The 20,230-nt window shown below is 46.4% G+C and overlaps 4 protein-coding genes and 3 non-coding genes across 9 annotated transcripts; all 7 read right to left on the bottom strand.

Moving 5' to 3' along the window:
- Positions 1-218: 218 nt before the first annotated feature.
- Positions 219-3,418, bottom strand: LOC114867818 (uncharacterized). 2 transcript variants are annotated; one of them, XM_029170852.3, is made up of 4 exons: positions 2,431-3,418; positions 2,232-2,331; positions 1,553-2,021; positions 219-970 (listed from the first exon to the last, which is right to left on the bottom strand). In XM_029170852.3, the coding sequence occupies exons 1-4, from the start codon at positions 2,575-2,577 to the stop codon at positions 625-627; spliced, it is 1,062 nt and encodes a 353-aa protein (XP_029026685.1). In that variant the 5' UTR covers positions 2,578-3,418; the 3' UTR covers positions 219-624. The 2 variants fall into 2 exon arrangements, with proteins under 2 accessions (XP_029026685.1, XP_029026686.1); XM_029170853.3 differs by having other exon boundaries at positions 220-970; positions 2,830-3,418.
- A 135-nt stretch (positions 3,419-3,553) lies between these two features.
- Positions 3,554-5,874, bottom strand: kctd14 (potassium channel tetramerization domain containing 14). Of its 2 annotated transcripts, none has more exons than XM_029170855.3 (4): positions 5,158-5,874; positions 4,361-4,555; positions 4,156-4,290; positions 3,554-4,022 (listed from the first exon to the last, which is right to left on the bottom strand). In XM_029170855.3, exons 1-4 carry the CDS (start codon positions 5,209-5,211, stop codon positions 3,711-3,713), a joined length of 696 nt encoding a protein of 231 aa, XP_029026688.1. In that variant the 5' UTR covers positions 5,212-5,874; the 3' UTR covers positions 3,554-3,710. The 2 variants fall into 2 exon arrangements, with proteins under 2 accessions (XP_029026688.1, XP_029026687.1); XM_029170854.3 differs by having other exon boundaries at positions 4,361-4,570; positions 5,158-5,870.
- Positions 5,875-8,002: 2,128 nt separating this feature from the next.
- Positions 8,003-11,264, bottom strand: rps3 (ribosomal protein S3). Its single transcript, XM_029172198.2, has 7 exons — positions 11,110-11,264; positions 10,292-10,422; positions 9,983-10,076; positions 9,404-9,498; positions 8,702-8,889; positions 8,382-8,585; positions 8,003-8,071 (listed from the first exon to the last, which is right to left on the bottom strand). The coding sequence occupies exons 1-6, from the start codon at positions 11,137-11,139 to the stop codon at positions 8,386-8,388; spliced, it is 738 nt and encodes a 245-aa protein (XP_029028031.1). The 5' UTR covers positions 11,140-11,264; the 3' UTR covers positions 8,003-8,071; positions 8,382-8,385.
- On the bottom strand, positions 8,145-8,293 carry LOC114868760 (small nucleolar RNA SNORD15). Its single transcript, XR_003788071.1, has one exon. It is a non-coding gene; the product is annotated as a small nucleolar RNA SNORD15 (small nucleolar RNA).
- On the bottom strand, positions 9,037-9,186 carry LOC114868761 (small nucleolar RNA SNORD15). Its single transcript, XR_003788072.1, has one exon. It is a non-coding gene; the product is annotated as a small nucleolar RNA SNORD15 (small nucleolar RNA).
- On the bottom strand, positions 9,612-9,756 carry LOC114868762 (small nucleolar RNA SNORD15). The gene has a single exon (XR_003788073.1). It is a non-coding gene; the product is annotated as a small nucleolar RNA SNORD15 (small nucleolar RNA).
- A 51-nt stretch (positions 11,265-11,315) lies between the features above and the next one.
- On the bottom strand, positions 11,316-19,531 carry LOC114868716 (uncharacterized). Its single transcript, XM_029172532.3, has 10 exons — positions 18,911-19,531; positions 18,171-18,298; positions 17,864-17,973; positions 17,719-17,798; positions 17,402-17,618; positions 17,143-17,249; positions 16,963-17,074; positions 16,681-16,882; positions 13,433-13,762; positions 11,316-13,356 (listed from the first exon to the last, which is right to left on the bottom strand). Exons 2-10 carry the CDS (start codon positions 18,272-18,274, stop codon positions 13,134-13,136), a joined length of 1,485 nt encoding a protein of 494 aa, XP_029028365.3. The 5' UTR covers positions 18,275-18,298; positions 18,911-19,531; the 3' UTR covers positions 11,316-13,133.
- Positions 19,532-20,230: the final 699 nt, after the last annotated feature.

Raw genomic sequence — 20,230 nt, forward strand, 5'->3', positions numbered from 1 at the left:
ATAGGGGTCGCGGGGGTGCTGGAGCCCATCCCAGCCACCGTAGGGTGAGAGGCAGGGCACACCCTGAACAGGTCGCCACCTTTCTTTTTGTAATTTATATTTGGGACAACGATTAAAAGGCGATCTTTACAGTTTGTGTTTTGTCACTGGTTCCCTACAGCCATTCTATCGAAGCATTCAAAGTGAATTAGGGGCCAACAAAAATAATTTGTCAGTAAAAATGACAGAAGGAAAAAATCCAAATGTGAACCTCTAAATGTTCCAAGTCAAGTCACAGTCGAAGTGGTATTTTGTAGAATACTTTTGCTTTACTGTGTTGTGTTCTCTTCACTGTGTCATTTTCCAGGTTCTGTGTTACATTTGATACATGATCTGGACGTTAACGCAGAGACTTGTTTCCTTTTGTGTTTACCTTTATGGTTAATTTCATTTATCAATCGTGATGATTACACATTTAAAAAACAAAAAAAAAACAAAAATAAAAGTACAGTTTTACAATATAACTTTTACACTATACAGAAATACATTCTGTCAAACATACTGAAACACATGAATAATCCTGCTGCTGTTACCGCCACATCTGTAACATGTGTCTGAGACCATGTGGGATTTGAAAACCAGGTATTAACTGTTAATTTCCTGGAGCTCTGTGGCAGCTGCAGATGTTTTAGCCAGATGTTTGCCTGTTCTCCGTGACCACAGGCTCACTACAATCACCATGACTGGCAGAGCTGCACAGAGCACAATGCGGCTAATGGGCAGCTCAACTGGACAATGCATGGTGGCAGGAGAACCTGGAGTCTGAGCAGCGAGAGGGCGGTTGAGCAGAAAGATGGAGGAGAAATCCTGAAACACGGCGCTGCTGTTCTCCGAGGTTTCCACCTGGCACCTCCATCTCCTGCTGTTGTCCTCCCTCTGCAGAGTTGTGACTAGCAAGACGCTGCAGCGAGTCTGCTCAACAATTTCATACCTGCACAGATGACACAGCTGTCAGAAATACTGCTGGAGTTTTATGAACAGTAGGAGGAGAGAAGTTATCCAAATAATCCAGCTGATCTTATTTACTTTATATGGGCTGATTCAGTAAAAGACGGTCTGATGCTCAGACAGGCTTCACTACCACTGAATACACAAATGAGCATCACTGTGGCGCTGACATGTTCCTGAATATTAGCATAAAAGCTTCGTCTAATGAATAAAAACTGGACTAACATGTTGGAAAGAAAAAATACGATCAACTTACTAAAACAAACACGACAAACCAAATACGGTAACCAAAAACAGTAACAGACGTATTTTTCATTAGAGACAAAGAAACGTAAGATACAATTTTATAACCAGTAAAACTAAATACCAGTCCTACACACTATATTTTTTTAAGTTAATTGTAAAATTCTTAACTCCTGAAATGTGAAAAATAGTCCAGCATTGTTAGTTTTCATTGTACTTAAGATGCTTATTTTGCTTAGAACTATTTTAACTGCCTTGTTTTTATCCTGATAAATGTCATTTCTGCATCTGTTTGGTTAATTAAAATGCAACAAGTGCCAACCTGCCGTCTGTGGGCAGCGGCGTCCCGTCCTCGTCCATCCAGCTTAGGCTGAATGCGCTGGAGTATGACTTGCAGCCCCCAGCATCATAGTAGGTGAAGAGCACGCAGCTCAGGCTGAGGTTCCCTCCAGGCTGCAGGTCGGTGAGTGTGGAAGGTGAAGTGATGGTGAGGAGAGACAGGTAAACGTTGGCGATGCTATGACTTTGTCTCCAGCAGACGTAGGAGCCGGCGTCGTCCACCCTGAGGTCGTGCAGGTGGAGAGAGCAGTTGGATGTGACGGACAAGCGGCTGGATCTGGCCGAGTCGCTCACCTGTCCCCCGATGACCTCGTTAATGTTCCGATCACCACCTTTGTAGAAGGTCCAGCTGATGAGGGAGCAGTCTGAGTGAAGCCGAGCAGTGCAGGGCAGGAGGGCGCTGCCTCTCAGTCTGCTGTACACAAACACCGCGTCTCTGTCGCACTTCACACCTTTAAATACACAGAAATCAAACATGAGAATATAACAGCACAAGCTGTGACAGAAGTCGACCCTGACACTATGAGGTATTAAATAGATCCAAGGCAGGATCCGTGTGAGAGACCTGGACTAACGGACCAACAAATTAGTTCATCTCTCATGCACACATAAATGAATGGCTCGGTTCCATCTCAGAACGTTTCTGATCTAAAGCACAGGACCTGTGTGAAGCAGACAGCAGAACAGCAGAACTCTCAGCAGCGTCATGTTGGTTCTCACCTCCACAGCATCTGACGCCTCTTCTTCCTGTGACATGCGGAGCTGAACAGGACAAACACGTCAGCAGGGACGCAGATGAAACCGTTCAGGTCACTGTGATTCAGGCATGAGACACACATACAACTTAAAATGTAAACACACCAAGTAAAGCTGCTCACAAACACGTCTGAGACGCGACAGAACAAACTTCCCAGCATTGTGGGGTTCTACAGAGGCCAAGACATCCCAGTGAGCAGCAGTCCATCTGCCTCCACCAGAGAGGGAGGAGGACATGACGTTTCCCAGCATCCAAACCTACAGCAGCTTCACTGTCACAACGTCCAGGACTCTGACTCGCTTGTTACTTGACCTGACACAACATGTCCCCCCAGCGTCTGACCCCCCCTCCTCTGAAGCAGCGGGGTGTGTTCGAGCAGCGGGGATTTTCACAGGGAGCAAACATCAGGTCACTTGTGTAACGACGTTTTCCAGGGTGTGAAATGCAAGTCAGACTTTTCTCTGCGGGTTGATTGTGGTGAAGAAACTGCAGCTAGTCCACACCTGCTTCTCTGAACACAGGAAGGACGCTCGTTTGGCCTGATTTCTCAGGCCACCTTTCCCACGCTTCAGGCGCTGCTCCATGACCATGTTCCTTCAGACCAGCATGAGCACGTAAGCCTCTGCCCGTCCACAGTGGGAGCTAATGCTTTCCTGGGGCCAGACTGAAGTTCCTGTTAGAACAAATAGAGTCAGACTGGAACACACGCAGGAGCTCATGTCTGAAAGCAAAACCAAGCTGAGTGTGTTTGCTCTGGACCCAGTGTGAGCAGCTGGTGTCCAGTAAACCTGACTGGTGTCCTCCCACTGTGGATGGAGCCTCTTGCTCCCCGTGGGATTTGTTGAGTTGAGAATGAACGTTTCAGAAATAAAATGTCATTTAACAGCTAAATTGTGGAGTACGTCTGGTTTTACTTTAATGTCCCAGTTTCTGTAAATGATAAGAACGAGCTCAGCCGCAAACAATGACAAATGCACCACAGTGGACTTTATGTCAGACCCAGCGAGCTCAGGCTGCAGGACTCATGGTACCACTGCCAACTGCGGCAGGAAGTGGTTTGGAGGCATGTTCGGCTCGGCTCTGCTCCGCGGGGGGTCGTAGGCCACCGCTCTGCTTTCCGCTGACGTGCTGCTTCAGCTTCGGTTTCTTCTCAGGAACTGAGTTTCACAACTTATTTGCTAAAGGAAGCTGAAAACACAACGTGGACACTTCTGACAGTTTATGATGTTGAGTTTTACTGGGTAGTCAGTGTTTTATTTAAGATTATGTGCAGTGACATTACACAAAAAGCTTCACTGTAACCAGTAGTTTCAGGGTGTTGAGCTATTTAAAATGCATCACATACAGAAGCTGTGCTTTCCTTTCTATGTGAGGAAGCCACTCGTCACCACCATGTGAAGATGAGATTGTAGAAGAAGTTGTATGTCCGGAACCCGAAGCCTTTGTCCACGACGTGGCGCTGGATGCTCACCCTGTAGCCCTGACTCTCGATGTCCATCTTAACACAGTCCAGCAGGTCTTTGACCGAGGGACCGGCCTTCCAGGGTCCAAACGTCACCACAGACTCCTTATCTGCCTCCAGGCTGCTGACGGCGCTGTCATAGGAGCCCAGATCCTCCTCCGTCCGCAGGACACACATCATGATGGTGGAGTGTCGCGCAGCGATGGCCTCGGCTCTGGCGATACGAATCAGCACCTGGAGCCATAACAACAACACTTAAGACAGAAACAAGACGCTGATCGCTGCAGAACTGGTTAAAGCCGCTCTTATGGGTTTACGGACACTGAGTTGAAGCGTTCTGCTCGGAGCACAGCCACTGATTTCTGACCTCTATGTTCTCTTTGTAGTGTGGGACTCTGGCCAGGAACTGCTGCCGTCCCACCAGCTCTCCAAACAGCTGCGGACTTTCTTCCAGACGCTTGATCAGCGGCTTAATGTTGTAGAACACGGCCTCTCTATGAACCTGCAGACACGCACACACGGGATCATGTGGTGGAAGGAGACAATACCCGTTCCGCTGAACTGACTCCCACCTCCTTGATGTTGTCCGTGGGCAGTGTTTCTGCTCTCAGGAACTGCAGGACGGCTCCAAAGTGGGAGCCATCGCGGTCGATGAAGCAGCATCCCGTGGCGTCGCTCTGAGCCCGGAGCATCTCCGCCAGCTTGGACTCGGGGTGTTTCCTGATGGTGCTCAGGGTGGTGCTGAACAGGCGCCCGCCGACGTTTAACTGCACAGGAAGTTGCTGAGGAAAGAGTTCAGTCATCCCTAGTAGTCATAGCAGTAATAAAAGTAATAAAAAGTAATTCTCTAAAAATCAGGTGCTATTATGTGAAATAGCTTAATTGTTTCTTAATAGGATGAAAATTAAAGTTCTAATTTATTCATGTCATTGCGTTTGAAGGCTGTGGAAACTCAGATTTTTACTTTAGATGCTGATGAGAATGAGACGTTTATTCAACATTGATAGTAATTGTGTAAAATAGTGTAACTATAACTCCTGCATTAATACATTACATTACATTACAGAGCCTGAGTGCTCTGATCTGGGCGTCAGCATGAGTCACCGACAGCTGAAGGAAACCACAAGGCACACAATCACGGGTGTCAGTAGAAGATACTTTGTTTTAGTCGAATATCCCGAGTTTATATAAAGTTCTGGCAAAAAGACGGAAAACCGTGCTGAAAAAGTGCATATGAGCCCATCAGGAAAAGGCGACGGCTTCTCAGTGTCCGTCTGACCACGCCCACGTCCACCTGTCCGGTGGATCGGCAGGTGAACGTTCACCTCCGTCCTCACGGCTACTCGACACTAAGCTGAATATCTCTTACCGGGACCGCGGGCGCGGACTGTTTCTGAGGTGCTTTGAATTCCGGCAGACTCATCCCGTCTCCAGTGTTTGACCTGGCGCGAGAACTTCTTAACTACCTCTCCACAGGTTGGAGCAAGGGGGCGTGGCCTAACCCGGACCTGATCCTCTAGGACTGAGCAGAGGTCTCACTCTGCCTTGTTATATATAAAACTGTAAAGTCCAATTAACTACAAGTAATATGGCTAAACTAAGGAAATACGTTTTAAAATATTATTGACAAACATTAAATAGTAGAAATGTATAAATACATATGTTTGGTTCTTGGCATCTGGCAAAGTTTCTTTTTATTTTATCGTAGTTTATGTTTTTGCATAAACCGTTTCGAGTTGTTGCATTTCTGGCTCCAGGAGAAGCAGCAGAATGAGCCGTTGCTTGGGACGTCACTGTCCCGTTATCAGAAATAACATCCTAATAAACGTCCATGTTTTTATTTTGTATTATAGCCAGTTACATAAAATACATGCGTTGGGAAAAAGTTCGTAACTTTTAAAGTTGTGTGCTAAAACCAGCCTGAAGCAGGCCCCCAGCAGCGCTTTAATGTGGCCCTGCAGAACCAGAGCCCGGGTGGAAATGACCATAGGTCTGTTGAAAGCACGTCTTCAGTGCCTACGTCACCTCAGGGAAACGCCTGAGGGCCTGTGACATTAATGTGGCATGTGTTGTTCTCCACAATATTGCAATTATTAAAGGGAAGCAAAACCCTGCCTTACAAATACAAGACCCTGAGGAGACTCCTTCCATCATGGTAATCTGCAGAGTGGATGGACAGTCAGAGATGTGATTTGCCATAATATCTTAATCAGCCATCACAACCACCAATAAAAGAAACTGAATAAATGCAAATCATAATTTATTTGGTTTTCTTCATTTCCTACAAATACAGAGGCAATTGTTAGATTTTATGATTCTTCCAATAATTCATACAATTCACCTTTAACTATACACTCATCTCCAGCTTTTGTTTGAGAATTTCAATTTCTAGATCTGTCTTTTCAATCTGGTATATATAAGTATAACATTTCCTTGAGATTTAGTTTATACAACTCCTTAACTGGTAACTGAAAATACAGAAGATTTAGAGTTACATGGCATAGTTCCTGATTACGCTTACAGAATTGAACTCTGGCATTTACTGAACATCACTGACTGTGTGCATCTGTGCAGCAGAATGTGACTGACCTCCTCCTGCTGTTCTTTCACACTCTGGGGCAGAGGGGAGATAATAAAGTCACTATACTTGGAGATCAAGTTACATCCTTTAGGCTACGCAACACAAACATCAGAAATCATGTGATGTGTATAAACTGTATTAATATTACACTTTATAATACTGCTTATCATAATTTAAGCTTTATTTAATAGTATACTTACAACATCCTGGGCTTCTGTTGTGACAGGAAGATTCACATATTACCATCAGAATCTGTTAAGACCAACAAAGAACCCAACCCAGAGCCTAAGAAATGGATATATCAAAAGTAGGCTATGTAAAAAATCAAATATATAGGTAGACCTCTTACATTTTACACATGCACTTGTATCCTGGGGAGTGACTGGTTCTCATGAACTCCCTCCAGGAATTCCTTCAGCCTCTGCTTTACAGTGTTCAGGCTGAGGGCCTTCTCCTCTGCATGCGTCAGAGGTGGAGGTGCAGGTCCTCCACCAGTTGTTCGAGCCTCTGCCTACTTTCTATTGGCTGAGTAGAAGTCAAATGATTTAACTGTGTGAAAACATTACAGCCATGTTGAAAATGCTGCTGCACTGCTATACTCTGCATGCTATTTAGTTATTTTATATGTCAAATGTCGTAAAGTCAGGTAGTCTACACCCATGTCATGATGGTGCCTTATACCTGTTTGAATTGTTTTCATATTTCATTTTTAGCCACGTTCTTCTATGCCTGCAGGATTGCGCCTACATAAAAAAATTAATTAAATTCTTATATTATTACATGAGTTTTGGGTAACTTTTAAAAACCTAATTAGATTAATGTAATAATTGCTCTCCATAAAACGTATTGGATTATTCAATTATCATTACTTTACAAATCCCACATCAACCACAACAGGAATTTAAAAATGCATAGACATAACACTGCACTTTTAATTCATACAAAAATCGGTATTTTATGCAATGACTGAAGTAACTCCTTAGATGAGTCCTTACTTTAAAAGTAATAATATAACAACAATACTAACATTTAGCAATTAGTTACGCTGAACAGTGTATGATTAAAATGTAAACTTACGCATTGACTCAAGCAGCTATTTTCTTCTAAGCTAATTCTTTCTCTTTCGCCGCTGCAGCCGTGTTGCTTTTTCTACAGAAAATAGGCTCGTAGTCGCTATTTGCTTGACGTATCATATCCATTTCCGGACGTCTTTGGTTGTGCTGTTGCCATGGTGACTCGTAATATCTTCACTCCATTGATCAGGGCTTTGTATCGTCGCGGTGCACGCGCGTAACTGAGGCAATCAACTCGGAGTTGCTTAAACCAACTCTTGTCACCTGTTCTGAAACCGAAAACTCCAGGTTTGCAAACTCAGTGTAAGTCAACTCTGAGTTTAAACTCAGTTTATTAAACCTCCTTCTTGAAACGGGCCCGAAGATTTAATTTAGAACAATTTCAAACCCTGAACTTTGTTTTTTAATCAATCATTAATTTAATCATTAATCATGAAGCGTCTTCAGTCAGACTCACTAAAATGCAGCTATGACTTCAGTGGACCTTAATTTAAATTTATGTGATTTGTAACCTTTTCTTCATTTGATGCCATATGCAAAACAAACTCAAGGACAATAAATAGTTTCTGTATTTTATTTTTATACACAAAAATCAGGGTCTTGCTTCCATCTGGCGAACGGCTCAAAACCTGCAGAGACAGATCAAGAATTAACTCTTATTTTACGTAAACATTAGAAGCGAAGGGTTTGTACTGCTTCTACCCTTCTCAGACAAATGCCTCAATGTCTTCAACTGTAAAGAAGCCCCTGCTCTGAGGAACCGGAAAGAACCACAGAACGTGACTCTGAACCAGAAACCCCCAGAACCAGAATAAGCCCCGTTCTGACTCGTCATCGTATCATCACTGAAGGAACTTGCGTAAGTGGGCCTCCTGTTTAGGACGCTAGACTCCACCCGCTTCATTCATTCACGCTCTGGATGATGGACTCTCCTCTCACCCTCTTATGCGGTGGGCAGAGGTGCGCCCTGCGGCATGACGGGCACCTCAGGCTTGGCTCCCTTCTGCTCAGACATGGGCGTGGTGGGCAGGGTCTCCTCCTTGGGCTCCACAATGCTGACGTGGTCGGGCAAGGGTTTCTTGGGGCCGATCTTACCGCTAGGATCCCAGGGCAGCATGATCTTAACCTTGATGCCCAACACACCTGACGGTCAACACGGGTATTAAAATCTAACAACAACAATGCTTTTATCTAAGCGCAGAGGACTCAGAGTGCTCAACACCAATCTAAGTTTAGTGTGTAATGTCCGTGCCCCTCACCCTGCCTCAGCAGGACGTGGCGGACTGCTGTGTCGACATAGTAGTTGACTGGGTCACCGCTGTGGATCATCAGGCCATCCACAAACTTCATAGACTTGGCCCTCTGACCCCTCAGTTTGCCAGACACAACAACCTCGCAGCCCTTAGCGCCGCTCTCCATGATGAACCTCAGTACTCCGTAGCATGCTCTGAAAGGGATGAGAAAGAACTTAAGAACACAACTTCCTCTCTGCCTTTAACAGATTCAAGCAGCTTCTCTGGATAGTCTCACTCCCAGCCACCGACTCTGTTCAGTATTTTTCCACTTTGTGACGGCTCACTGGTGTTGCGTCTACCCTTCTCAGACAAATGCCTCAGTGTCGTCAATTGAGGTGGCCCCTCTGATCTGAAGCGCTGGAGCAGAACCACAGAACGTGAATCTGAACCAGAAACTGCCAGAACCAGTATGAGCCCTGTTCTGACTCGTCATCGTCTCATCACTGAAGGGACATGCGTTGTGTAAGTGGGTTAGGCATTGGATGAACCAACCTGAATGTTGAGGTTGTACTAAAATTAAGTGATTTTAATGTGAAGGAATCCATTAATATTATTATTAGCTTATTAACTATCATAGTAATAGAAAAACACCTTGTGACCTAATTAGAATCATCTTTCATGAAGTGCTTCAGAAATGAATCCACGGTGCCTGACGGCACTGCTCACCTGCGCACAGCCAGGCCTCCCAGCAGCTTGTAGCGCAGAGACTCAGCCTGAGCGATGGCACACAGACCACGCGTGGCAACTTTCTCAGCATACAGCTGAAAGAGAAGGTAAGTTGATATTCATTAAACCGCAGTATATGTAGATACATTTAATGTGCTCCGTTCTATTTCGACAAAGCAAAAGTCCAGGACGCCCCTGGCGCTTTAACCCTTCTCTGACAAATGCCTCTGTGTCTTCAGGTGGAAAGACCTCTGCTCTGAGGAACTGGAGCAGGACCACAGAACATGGACCTGAACCAGCAACTGCAGAACCAGTGAGTCATGTTCTGTCTCGTCATCATATCATCACAGAAGGGAAGACAATTTCTGGATTGTTGTACATTGTGTAATTTTTCCCTTTTGCCTCAACTGTAAACAAGTTTAAAACTACTATAACTTAACTCAATGTAGGCTGAAACAAGAACAATAACTAAGAAATTTGTAAAAATATAAATCAGCATATCAACATAATAATGGCCATCTGCACTATCCTGTATATGAATATACCCTTTACTGAACCTGTGAAATAAAGTATTCTTACCTCTACACTGCCCTCGGGGAAGCCAAACCTCTTCTGGACCACAGCAGTCAGCTCTCTGATACGACGACCCTTCTCTCCCAAAACATTTTGGGTCCTAAAAGCAGTAAGTTTACACAAATTCATGCAAGAAAAATCACCCGTCAGCAAACATCCGCTGTAGTCTATTTTCTCCCCTTGATGTAAATTGTGTGTATTTGTTTATTTTAGTGAGTCTTGTGGTTGTTAACATAAAGTCAGAACTCATTCAATAATCACAAATCATTTAATACAACAAATGATGAACAAACTGCATCATTCAGTTTCACTCACCTTGTAGCGAGGATGATGATCTCAGTCCTGGTTGGAGTGACACGCACCTCCACCCCGGAGTAGCCATCCTCAGCAAGCTCACGAGTCAGGAACTCATTCAGCTCGGCCTTAAAGATGCCGTCTGAGACGAACTGAGGACAAAACAGACTCAAATCAAGACACCTGATAAAAGACATGGCTCAACAAGTTCAGTAGATGGAAACAATTAACTAGACTAGGATGATTTGGTCCATTTTATTTGAAACATTAACACCACTAGAAGCACAGAAGCGATGATTACGGAGATGCATCACTCTACTGATTCCGTCCACCAGGAGAGGAGCGTCCAGATCGGTCATGTCTCAGGTTCTGGTGCCCTGTTCACTAGTTCTAGAAAGTCTCCAAATTACAAGCCTTTTAACTACCCCGTCCCCATAGCTTCTGCTCATTTATTGAAATACTTGCCGGTGGCTAAGCTAGCTAGCCTTTACTACTAGCGCACACTGCTAAAAAGGGACGAGCACAAACTTCGTGTGGCTTTAAGTCTAACAAAGCGACTTGTGTTGTTAAACACACTCGAACACGTTTTGAACTGCTCTCATGTTTGACACCACCGAGTTATGACCCAATCTGGAGGCGACGCACAGAACTATGTTAGGGGCCAAATGAGGAGGACGCAGCGCCGCCAGCATCTGGATTAATCCTCCCCGAAACGGCGGCGAACGAGCTCAATTAACCAAAAACCAAAGACGATGCACTTGTGTTCTATTCCACATGACCCTATTTCAACCTAAAAGCCGCTGTGTGCAACAAGAAAACGCAGATTCATCGGGTCTAACCTTCCTCTTCTTGGAGATTTGCACCGCCATCTTCGTTGGGCAGTAGACAGGAAAGGACCGTTAGAGGACGCGGAAATGCTTTTATACCAAAGTGTTTCACTTCCGGCGACGTTCCGTGCAGATGCTGCTGGGTTTTGTAGTTTTGTTTGCTTAACGTCAGCTCTGTTTTCAACGTTATTAGTTCTCAGGCTCTGCCCGTATGTATATTAATTATGTGACTTTGTGCTCTACTGTACTTCATTGCTTATTGCTTCCATTCAACAGGATTCAGCTGAGCTGATTCACTATTTAAGGAACAACACACAATTTTAAATAACCGATTTATTAGTTGATTAACGACTAATGATTATCAGCTTTCTGACACACTGCTGGAGTAAAACTACCTTTACACAATGAATAAGTAAAAGTATTCAAAAGATTGAACAATTGATTAGGTTTTGAGGTTTCTTCAATGTTACAAAGTTTTTATTGTCATTTCAATCTAAAGAGTCATGTAGAATGAAAACAAACAATGTTCCTCTTGGATCAAAGTGCTACAACGATGACAGACATAGAACACAAGACAACACATTCTTGCTAAACAGAAAAATGTATATGAAGTATTTAGCAGCGCAGACTAAATAATGTAAAGTGCAACACAAGTATTAAGCAATACTGAGTGTTGTGTAAACTGTCCTTTGAGGGGAGTGTGACAGAATGCTTTGGTTGTGTATGGATTTATAAAAATGTGAACTGTTAGGACAGAAGGTGCCAAAAAAAAAAACAGTCCAACAAGCTTCAAGATTCCAAAAACTTTATTAATCCCAGAGGGAAATTATTTTGCACACTTTGGTTGCTGTCACAGTTGGAGGGACAAACAAGAACTATGGGAGATTAAAAATAAGAATGCTAATGCTTCTACACACACTCATATCTAATTACTAGCTAAAGTTGCATTATACATGTTATTGCATGGATGAAGATCAACCCTTCCAGGCAGAGGAGGAGTTGTACAGACTGATGGTACCGGTAGGAAGGTTCTCCGCTGGCGTTCCGTGGAGAACCTAATACTGATCAGCCTGTGGCTGAAGGTGCTCCTCTGTCCAGCCACACACTGTGTGGGGGGTGGAGGTGGTAATCAGCGATGAGGATAACGTGTGGAAACTCTCTGGGTCAGTGTTAACGCAGCCAGGCCCCCGTGAAACACATCAACACTTCCAAGTCGTCCACTTGTCTTTAAGATTCAATCACAACCAGATTATTGAAAGAAGTTCTACCTTTAATCAGCTCATCCATATTAAGTCAAATCAACCAATCTTTACATAAAGACTATGTACCACAGGCTTTTAAGGTGGCTGTGGTCAAACCTTTATTGAAAAAACCTACTCTGGACCGTGGAGAACTAGCCAACTATAGGCCCATTTCAAATGTACCCTTTTTTTCCAAGATTCTTGAAAAATAGGCTAAACAATTATCTGACCACCTGAGTAAGAATAACCTGTACAAAGATTTTTAGTCATGATTTAGAAAACATCATAGCACAGAAACAGCTCTGGTTAGAGTCACTAATGATCTTCTCCTTTGCTCTCGGTGGAAGGAAGGGTGGTCTTCCTCACTGCTGTGTTCAGCACATGCGCTGTGTGTCTCCATGCTAAAAGTGGTCATGAGTCCTCTTGGAGTGTTAATAAGTGTATTTTAGAAAGAAGTTATTAGTCAATAATATAGCAATGTATTTTTAAAGTCCTGCCTTATGAAATGATTTTCTCAACAAAGTTGAAAAAATTGCGGTACAACCTAAATGTATTGTTGTCCTCTATTGGTAAAATGGAGAACTGTGGCAACTGTTGTCAAGGTAAACATGCGCGGTAAATCTTCTGGTTAGTATCAAAATAATAGATGACAAATAAGTGTGTAGCATGTTCAGAAAGAGAAAAGGAACCGAACCTTTGCAATATCATTAATGTCATTTACTCTCACAATTAAAGTTAGATAGAATAATAACAAAATCATAAGTTCATCTGAGCTCATCCTGCAGAAGGCTGGGTTTAATTGGTCCCAGCGATGTGCAACCAATTGTGTACGCGAGTCCAAAGCTTGATGGACTTCTCCACCACAGGTCCTACAGCATGTCGGTCTGTGTTCTGCTGTGGGATGAGTCCACTCTGTCTGAGCGTGGTGTTGACTGCAGGTATGAGCCGTTTGCTAAAGCTCAACAACCTGTCATCATAGATCAGCTGCTTTGCTTTCAAGTTGGGTTGTTTGGCAGGTCTGTGAATTGTAACAATTGTAATTATGTCTCTGGGTAATACTTGAAGCAGCAATGTCATACATCAGGGCCATCTACCTTGTGTGATACATGCGTGCTATGGTCCTGTCCACCCAGGCGCAGCCCTTCTGGGACTTGAGCAGCCCGTGAACCGTCGGGGTAAACACAGCTCGCGGATTCACGATGACCTTAAAGTTCCAGTTATAAGTTTCCTTGATGATGGGCTCCTGGTACAGGTGAGCCAGGATGTTCACGCCGGTCACATTGTGCCAGGTGGGGCTTAGCAGGGGCGGAGCTGTGGAGGCAGGAGGGAGCTTGTGGATGGTGATGGGGAACACGTTGTTCTCGAACATGTAGCCTTTGTCTGCGCCGTACTTCTTCTCCAGTATTGGCAATAGTTCCGACCAGCTGATTACAATAAAAAACATTTAACCAGAACGAGAAGCTAGCTGCAGATACACAATACTTTTATGATGTGTCATGCTGTTAAGAACCAGTGATCATGTTGATCATGAAACTGAAAGTCTGATGTGAAGATCAAAAGTTAAGTAAAGTCATTTGTGTTAATATAAACATTCTTATTCAAAAAAAGAGAAATAAAGAAAGAAAAATACCAATTTTTCTAGTTCTGTATGAACCTGAAAGCAGGATGTCAGGGACGCTCGGATGAGGACCCAAATGCACAGCGTAACACAGGTTGACGGTGATCAAAGGGTGGTTTATTCCAGGTTAGGCAGAGACAGCGTCAGGGACAGGCAAGGTTCATACACGAGAGGGGGTTACAATACCAGAATCGTCGAGCGTTAGATCGTGGTCAGGCAGGCAAGGTCGGCAACAGGCAGAACAGAAAAGCAGGGCAGACAAGACAGGCAGGGATCAGGCAGGCTCAAAATCAGCAGTCAAGACAGGGTTCACGAAACACGGTAGGGCAGGATCAACAAACCGGATTATGACGGGAAACACACAAACAACGATCTGGCGGGGAACTAAGGACACAGGTGGTGGTTAAATACAAAGTGAACTAATAGCAGATGAAGTGCAGGTGTGGATAATGCGGACCGGTACTGACAGGGAACAGCTGTGATGTGACGTAGCAGGAAGTCCTTTCAACATAAAGGCGGATCTAAAACCGGGACGTGATAACTGAACAGGAAGTATTACAAAATAAAACAGGAAACAACAAAAAACAAAACCCAGATCGTGACAGTACCCCCCTCCCAAGGGCGGATTCCAGACGACCAAAGAAAAAAAACCCGAGCAGGGCGGGCGGAGGGAGGACCGGCGGAGGGCAAGAACCAAAAACAACCCGCACGGAACACCGACAGGGCGGGCGGAGGGTGGACTGGGGGAGGGAAAAACGGGAACCCCCATCAAAACAAAACGCACGCCCGTACACGGCAGACCAGAGGACCTACCCAAAAAACAAAACCAGAACGAGTCCCATAATCAAGAAAAACCAACATGAATGTCCACAAGACAAGAACAAAGTCCACGACGCATGAACAACAACGACGTCTCGCTGCTCCCTCTTAAGGCGGGTGGAGACGCGGCGAGATCCTGCCCAGCCGCCGCTGAGGCAGGGGGGCACACCCAGTGCCCTTGGGCTGGGCCAGCGTCCACGGGGACCCCCCCGAACGGCGATGTCCTCCTGGCGGACGCTGATCCAGGGGGTTGAGGAGTTGAGGCGGACGGCGCCACAGGAGGCAGCGCCATCCAAGCAGCAGGATGCGCCGAGGGCGAGGCCACCAGTCCGGCAGCAGAGACAGAGACGAGGCAGGAACCAGAGACAAAGACAGACGTGGAGACGCGGCCGGAGCCGAGCCGCCAGGAACCGATGCAGGTGCGGCCGGAGCCGAGCAGACGGGCGCGACCCCCTCCTGGAGGTCGGCAGGAACTACGACGGGCGCGACCCCCTCCTGGAGGTCGGCAGGAACTACGACGGGCGCGACCCCCTCCTGGAGGTCGGCCGGGACTGCCACTCCGAGACTGACAGGAACGGCCGTAACTTGGCCGACAGGGACTGGAACGACCTCTACTTGGCCGACAGGGAGACTGAACGGCGCGCGGCTGAGCTGGAGACTGAACGGCGCGCGGCTGAGCTGGAGACTGAACGGCGCGCGGCTGAGCTGGAGACTGAACGGCGCGCGGCTGAGCTGGAGACTGAACGGCGCGCGGCTGAGCTGGAGACTGAACGGCGCGCGGCTGAGCTGGAGACTGAACGGCGCGCGGCTGAGCTGGAGACTGAACGGAACACGGCTGAGCTGGAGACTGAACGGAACACGGCTGAGCTGGAGACCACGGAGACAGGGGACCGCACGAGTGCAGGAAGTCCTCCCAGCGGAGTAAACGTGGAGCTGGGCGTGGCCCGAGCGGACGGCGTGGAGGCGGGTGTGGTGCGGAGTGCGCTGCTTAACTCCCCAAGCCGCGCGCACAATTGCTCGTAGAGGTGACGGACACTGGAGCGTTCTAGCACGCCGTCCTCGTCCTCTAGGGTCCACACCGCCACTTCCACGGCGCTGCGCTGGGCTTCCGGGTTGGGCGCCCTTCGGTAATCCTCCACGAGGATCGAAAAATACTGGCGTAGATCGCTGGGTAGCTCGGCGCATGAAAACTCCATTCTCCCCGCGGGTGAATGGGACTCGTCGCCAAAAAACAAAAAACAAAACAAGAAACAAAAACAGTCACTGACCTAGACGGAGGCTGGATGCTGGCTGGGTCCAAGTCTGGCCAGATCGTTCTGTCAGGGACGCTCGGATGAGGACCCAAATGCACAGCGTAACACAGGTTGACGGTGATCAAAGGGTGGTTTATTCCAGGTTAGGCAGAGACAGCGTCAGGGACAGGCAAGGTTCATACACGAGAGGGGGTTACAATACCAGAATCGTCGAGCGTCAGATCGTGGTCAGGCAGGCAAGGTCGGCAACAGGCAGAACAGAAAAGTAGGGCAGACAAGACAGGCAGGGATCAGGCAGGCTCAAAATCAGCAGTCAAGACAGGGTTCACGAAACACGGTAGGGCAGGATCAACAAACCGGATTATGACAGGAAACACACAAACAACGATCTGGCGGGGAACTAAGGACACAGGTGGTGGTTAAATACAAAGTGAACTAATAGCAGATGAAGTGCAGGTGTGGATAATGCGGACCGGTACTGACAGGGAACAGCTGTGATGTGACGTAGCAGGAAGTCCTTTCAACATAAAGGCGGATCTAAAACCGGGACGTGACAACTGAACAGGAAGTATTACAAAATAAAACAGGAAACAACAAAAAACAAAACCCAGATCGTGACACAGGATTAGAGGGTGATCCATTAAAAACAAACCTGTCCACCGTCTGGGGCAGGATGAGCTCGTCCACATCCTGTAGCGCCACGTATCTCGACTGGTACATGTATCTGTAGACGCAGTCGTTGAGAGCAGGGATCTGGCCGAAGTAGTGGATGTCGCCAGGGTGTTGAGAAGGTATAAAGCCCCGGGAAACATTGAGATACCTGGACCACGACCAAGGAATCACCTCCACCAGCCCTGAGCGGACACAAAAGGTCAGAGTCAGCGTTAGACTACGTTTACATGCTGCAGTTTATCCCACTAGTTCTACATCACACCTGTTTGTGTGTAGTGGTTCAGTAAGGCCCATGTCTGACGGCTGCAGCTGCTCACGTACACCACAACTCTGCTCACACCCAGTAAGCGCAGCATTTCCAAACTCTGGACCAGCTACGGTTAAGCAGACAAGCGTTACAATTGTTCACACTAGGAGCACAAACCGTGTGAAGTGGTGTTACCTGCAGCACATTGGTGAATTCAAACATTACAGAGAAACAGACGGTGAAGTTGTGAGCAAAGGAGTCGCTTTTCCTCTGGTTCTTTACCTCCAGAAATGTCATAGAGTCTACAATTAGAGAAAACAGCTGATGAGATGATAATAATAATAATAAAAAATATTTATTATTATTATTATTATTATTATTATTATTACATTCATATTAACAACAACAACAACAACAATAATGCAGCCGGTTCTTAGGGACCACCAGCGTCAACCTTCAGACTTGGCTGCCGCAGAGAGCACGGCCACCCGCGACGCCGTCTGGCAGGCTGCAGGCAGAGGACACATGATGTCTGCCGTCCCATACTCAAAGTCAAAGTGGTCGGCATGGACGCTGCTGGAGCCTCGGACCTGCTGCAGCTGGCCCTGGCACTGAAGGAGGCAGTGGTATTTGACAGCTTCTCTCCTCAGGACCACAGCGATGATACGAACCTGGGACCAGACGGAAGCACAGTTTGTGTCAGTAACCTGATCTAGATGCTTGGAAAGCAGACGCCATGTGACCTTCACCAGTGTTTGGCATCGGCTGTACCTCCTTCCTTCCTGTGCGGTGTTCTGTATAAGCTGATATCAGAAGCGTCTTGGTACCGTTCACTGCCACGAAGGACGGCTCTGCAGGCGAGAGATGAAGACTTTAAAGCTGCTCACACAACGGAGCAGGGTTCAGGACAAATCACCTGCTTGTCTTGGAACCAGAGGTTGGCATCCAAGCGGTCCCTGGGCTGGAGGCGGAGCTGACGAGCTGTGGTGCTGGTCTGAGGAGACGGAGGGACTGCTGTGGGTCTCACTTTAGACAGAAACAGGTCAAACAGTAAGTGGTGGATGGCCTCATGTTACAATAGGTGATACAGATTTGTTAGTGGTCAGTATAAAAAGCACAACTCAAGTTACAAATACTTAAGAGTCTGATGAAGTCAAATGTCAGACTTCATTATGTTCCATGTGGAATAAAGAAACTTGGTTACGTAGTAACGCTTCTCTCACCTGTAGCTCCAGAACAGCAGGATGGAAACATGGACCATCACAAGGCTGACGCATAGCAGTCGTCTAAACCTTTTGGGTTGTGGCAGCTGCTGGTGACCGGCCATTCGTCCACAGCTGTGAAACCTGGACTAGAAGGAATGATGACAAACCCCGAGTGTGAGTGTGTGTCTGAGGCAACTCTCAGGGTCACATTTACATCAACAATAATCAAACAAGTTTACAGCAGGCCGTTAAACACTGTGTTGGTTTGCTCCTGCTTGTGTTGCTGGTTGAAACACACATGAAACCTGACCTAAAGTTTACGAGCTGCCGGTCTGTTAGAGCTCAAAGCTCTTTTCAGGTTAAGCGTGAAAGAGGCTGATTGAGGCGTGGCTCCTCACATCCCTTAAATCGCAGAGACAGGCTGCAGGCAGGTCACTGAGTCAACAGGCTTACTGAGGGTGGACGCCTCCAAACAACCGCTAATCCTCAGATAATCCAAAACCAAAACAGAACGTCCAAATGTCAGGAGAAAAGCGCACGGAGACCGACAATGTGACGAGACGACAGAGGCCGTCAACCGGCGGCTGTAGCTCCAGTAAATAAGGGAAAGGTGCAAGTCGGTGGAGCGGGTCAGAGGACAGACGCGCTCTGTAGCAGCCACAGGTTCCAATTACAGTAATAGGCAGGAAGTTTTTAACTTAGATGGCAACGCATTCATCCACAGTCCAACAAACACCTGGTCAGGTCCAAACACTCACAGGTTCAAACGTTCACAGGTCCAAGTCAGTCGTCCAAACGTTCACTGGTTCAAACCTTCAGGCCCAAATGTGTCACGTCCTGGCTTTATAGCCGCCTTTATTTTATAGGACTTCCTGTTAACACCACATCATCAGCTGTTCCCTGTCTGTACCGGTCTTCATTATCCACACCTGCATCTCATCTGCTATCAGTCCGCTCCGTATTTAAGCTCCACCTCGTGTTATCACCACTTTCCAGTGTTCGTTAGTCTAGTCTTGTCGTGCATCCTGTTTTGACCTCTGATTCCGAGCCTGCCTAGTCCCTGTCTGCCTTGGTTCTCTACTACTGCCTGTTACCGACCTTGGCTGCCTGACCACGATCCGACGCCCGACGTTTTGGTATAGTAAATCCATCTCTCGTGTACGACTTTGCCTGTCCCTGACGCCGTCTCTGCCTGACCTTGTTTAACCTCGTAGAACCTCCCGTGTATGACTCTGCCTGAATTGGATTCTGTATCTGGAATAAACTATCCTCTTATCACCATCAAAGCTGTGTTGTGCTGTGCATGTGGGTCCGCCATCTACAACGCCCTGACAAAATGCTCACAGACCCAAACATTTAAAGGTCCAAACATTCACAGGTTCAAATGTTCACAGGTCCAAACACTCACAGGTCTGAATGTTCAGGTCCAGTTGTTGGCTCTGGGAGCTTGTGTTCAGTGCTCACACCCATGTCATTTCAGCTAAGACCTGACACAAGTCAATCTTACAAAGCCCAGTTGGGATAAAGCAGCTCAGAAAAGAACTGCAGCGTCTTGTTGGTTGAGCTGATTCCACATCATTTACAGGTTGTGGTTCAGGTGTTAACGGACCTGAGTTTGACATGTGAACATCACATGGGCTCCATGAAGGGTTTCCTTCTGTTTGGATCAGAAACGAGATATCGTTGTTTTAGATAAGTATACGGTAAAAGAAAACTGTGTGTGGCTTTAAGGCTCTGTGTGTTGGGTGTAATGGAAATATTGTTTCTTCCTCATTCTATGCAGTTATTATATGATTTATGACTTATGTTCTGCAATTAATATCTTGTGTTTTGTCTTATGTATTTGACATTTCACCTTCATTGTTCAATGGTCGTCTCTGCCTGATAGACTCTGGACTCCAGCTCCAAAACCCAAGGCCGGGAGTTGTGTCTCTGTCTGTTGAGACTTTGCGCTTCTTCCTCTCTGATCGTCAGACGCCAGTGATGCAGGTGTGAGAATGTGAACATCTCCACACACTGTGACAGGATGAGTTGGTGCATGCAGTCTGATTGGGCCACACAGACGTTCCAACGTAGTC

This window comes from Betta splendens, chromosome 13 (genome assembly GCF_900634795.4).
Source record: "Betta splendens chromosome 13, fBetSpl5.4, whole genome shotgun sequence".
Taxonomy (NCBI): Eukaryota; Metazoa; Chordata; class Actinopteri; order Anabantiformes; family Osphronemidae; genus Betta; species Betta splendens.

What these genes read in the sequence shown, in the direction of transcription:
- LOC114867818 (XM_029170852.3), bottom strand. Translation starts at nt 2,577, where the DNA reads ATGCTGGGAAACGTCATGTCCTCCTCCCTCTCTGGTGGAGGCAGATGG. An exon ending in TTTGTGAGCAGCTTTACTTG is followed by an intron (nt 2,332 to 2,430) that starts GTGTGTTTACAT and finishes TGTCCTGTTCAG; the next exon opens with CTCCGCATGTCACAGGAAGA. An exon ending in CCGCTGCCCACAGACGGCAG is followed by an intron (nt 971 to 1,552) that starts GTTGGCACTTGT and finishes TCATCTGTGCAG; the next exon opens with GTATGAAATTGTTGAGCAGA.
- kctd14 (XM_029170854.3), bottom strand. Translation starts at nt 5,211, where the DNA reads ATGAGTCTGCCGGAATTCAAAGCACCTCAGAAACAGTCCGCGCCCGCG. An exon ending in CCACGGACAACATCAAGGAG is followed by an intron (nt 4,291 to 4,360) that starts GTGGGAGTCAGT and finishes GCGTGTCTGCAG; the next exon opens with GTTCATAGAGAGGCCGTGTT. An exon ending in ACTACAAAGAGAACATAGAG is followed by an intron (nt 4,023 to 4,155) that starts GTCAGAAATCAG and finishes TTATGGCTCCAG; the next exon opens with GTGCTGATTCGTATCGCCAG.
- rps3 (XM_029172198.2), bottom strand. Translation starts at nt 11,139, where the DNA reads ATGGCGGTGCAAATCTCCAAGAAGAGGAAG. An exon ending in AAATCTCCAAGAAGAGGAAG is followed by an intron (nt 10,423 to 11,109) that starts GTTAGACCCGAT and finishes TTTTGTCCTCAG; the next exon opens with TTCGTCTCAGACGGCATCTT. An exon ending in GGAGGCCTGGCTGTGCGCAG is followed by an intron (nt 8,890 to 9,403) that starts GTGAGCAGTGCC and finishes CATCCCTTTCAG; the next exon opens with AGCATGCTACGGAGTACTGA.
- LOC114868716 (XM_029172532.3), bottom strand. Translation starts at nt 18,274, where the DNA reads ATGGCCGGTCACCAGCAGCTGCCACAACCCAAAAGGTTTAGACGACTG. An exon ending in CTGCTGTTCTGGAGCTACAG is followed by an intron (nt 17,974 to 18,170) that starts GTGAGAGAAGCG and finishes TTCTGTCTAAAG; the next exon opens with TGAGACCCACAGCAGTCCCT. An exon ending in TGCGGCAGCCAAGTCTGAAG is followed by an intron (nt 17,250 to 17,401) that starts GTTGACGCTGGT and finishes CTCTAATTGTAG; the next exon opens with ACTCTATGACATTTCTGGAG.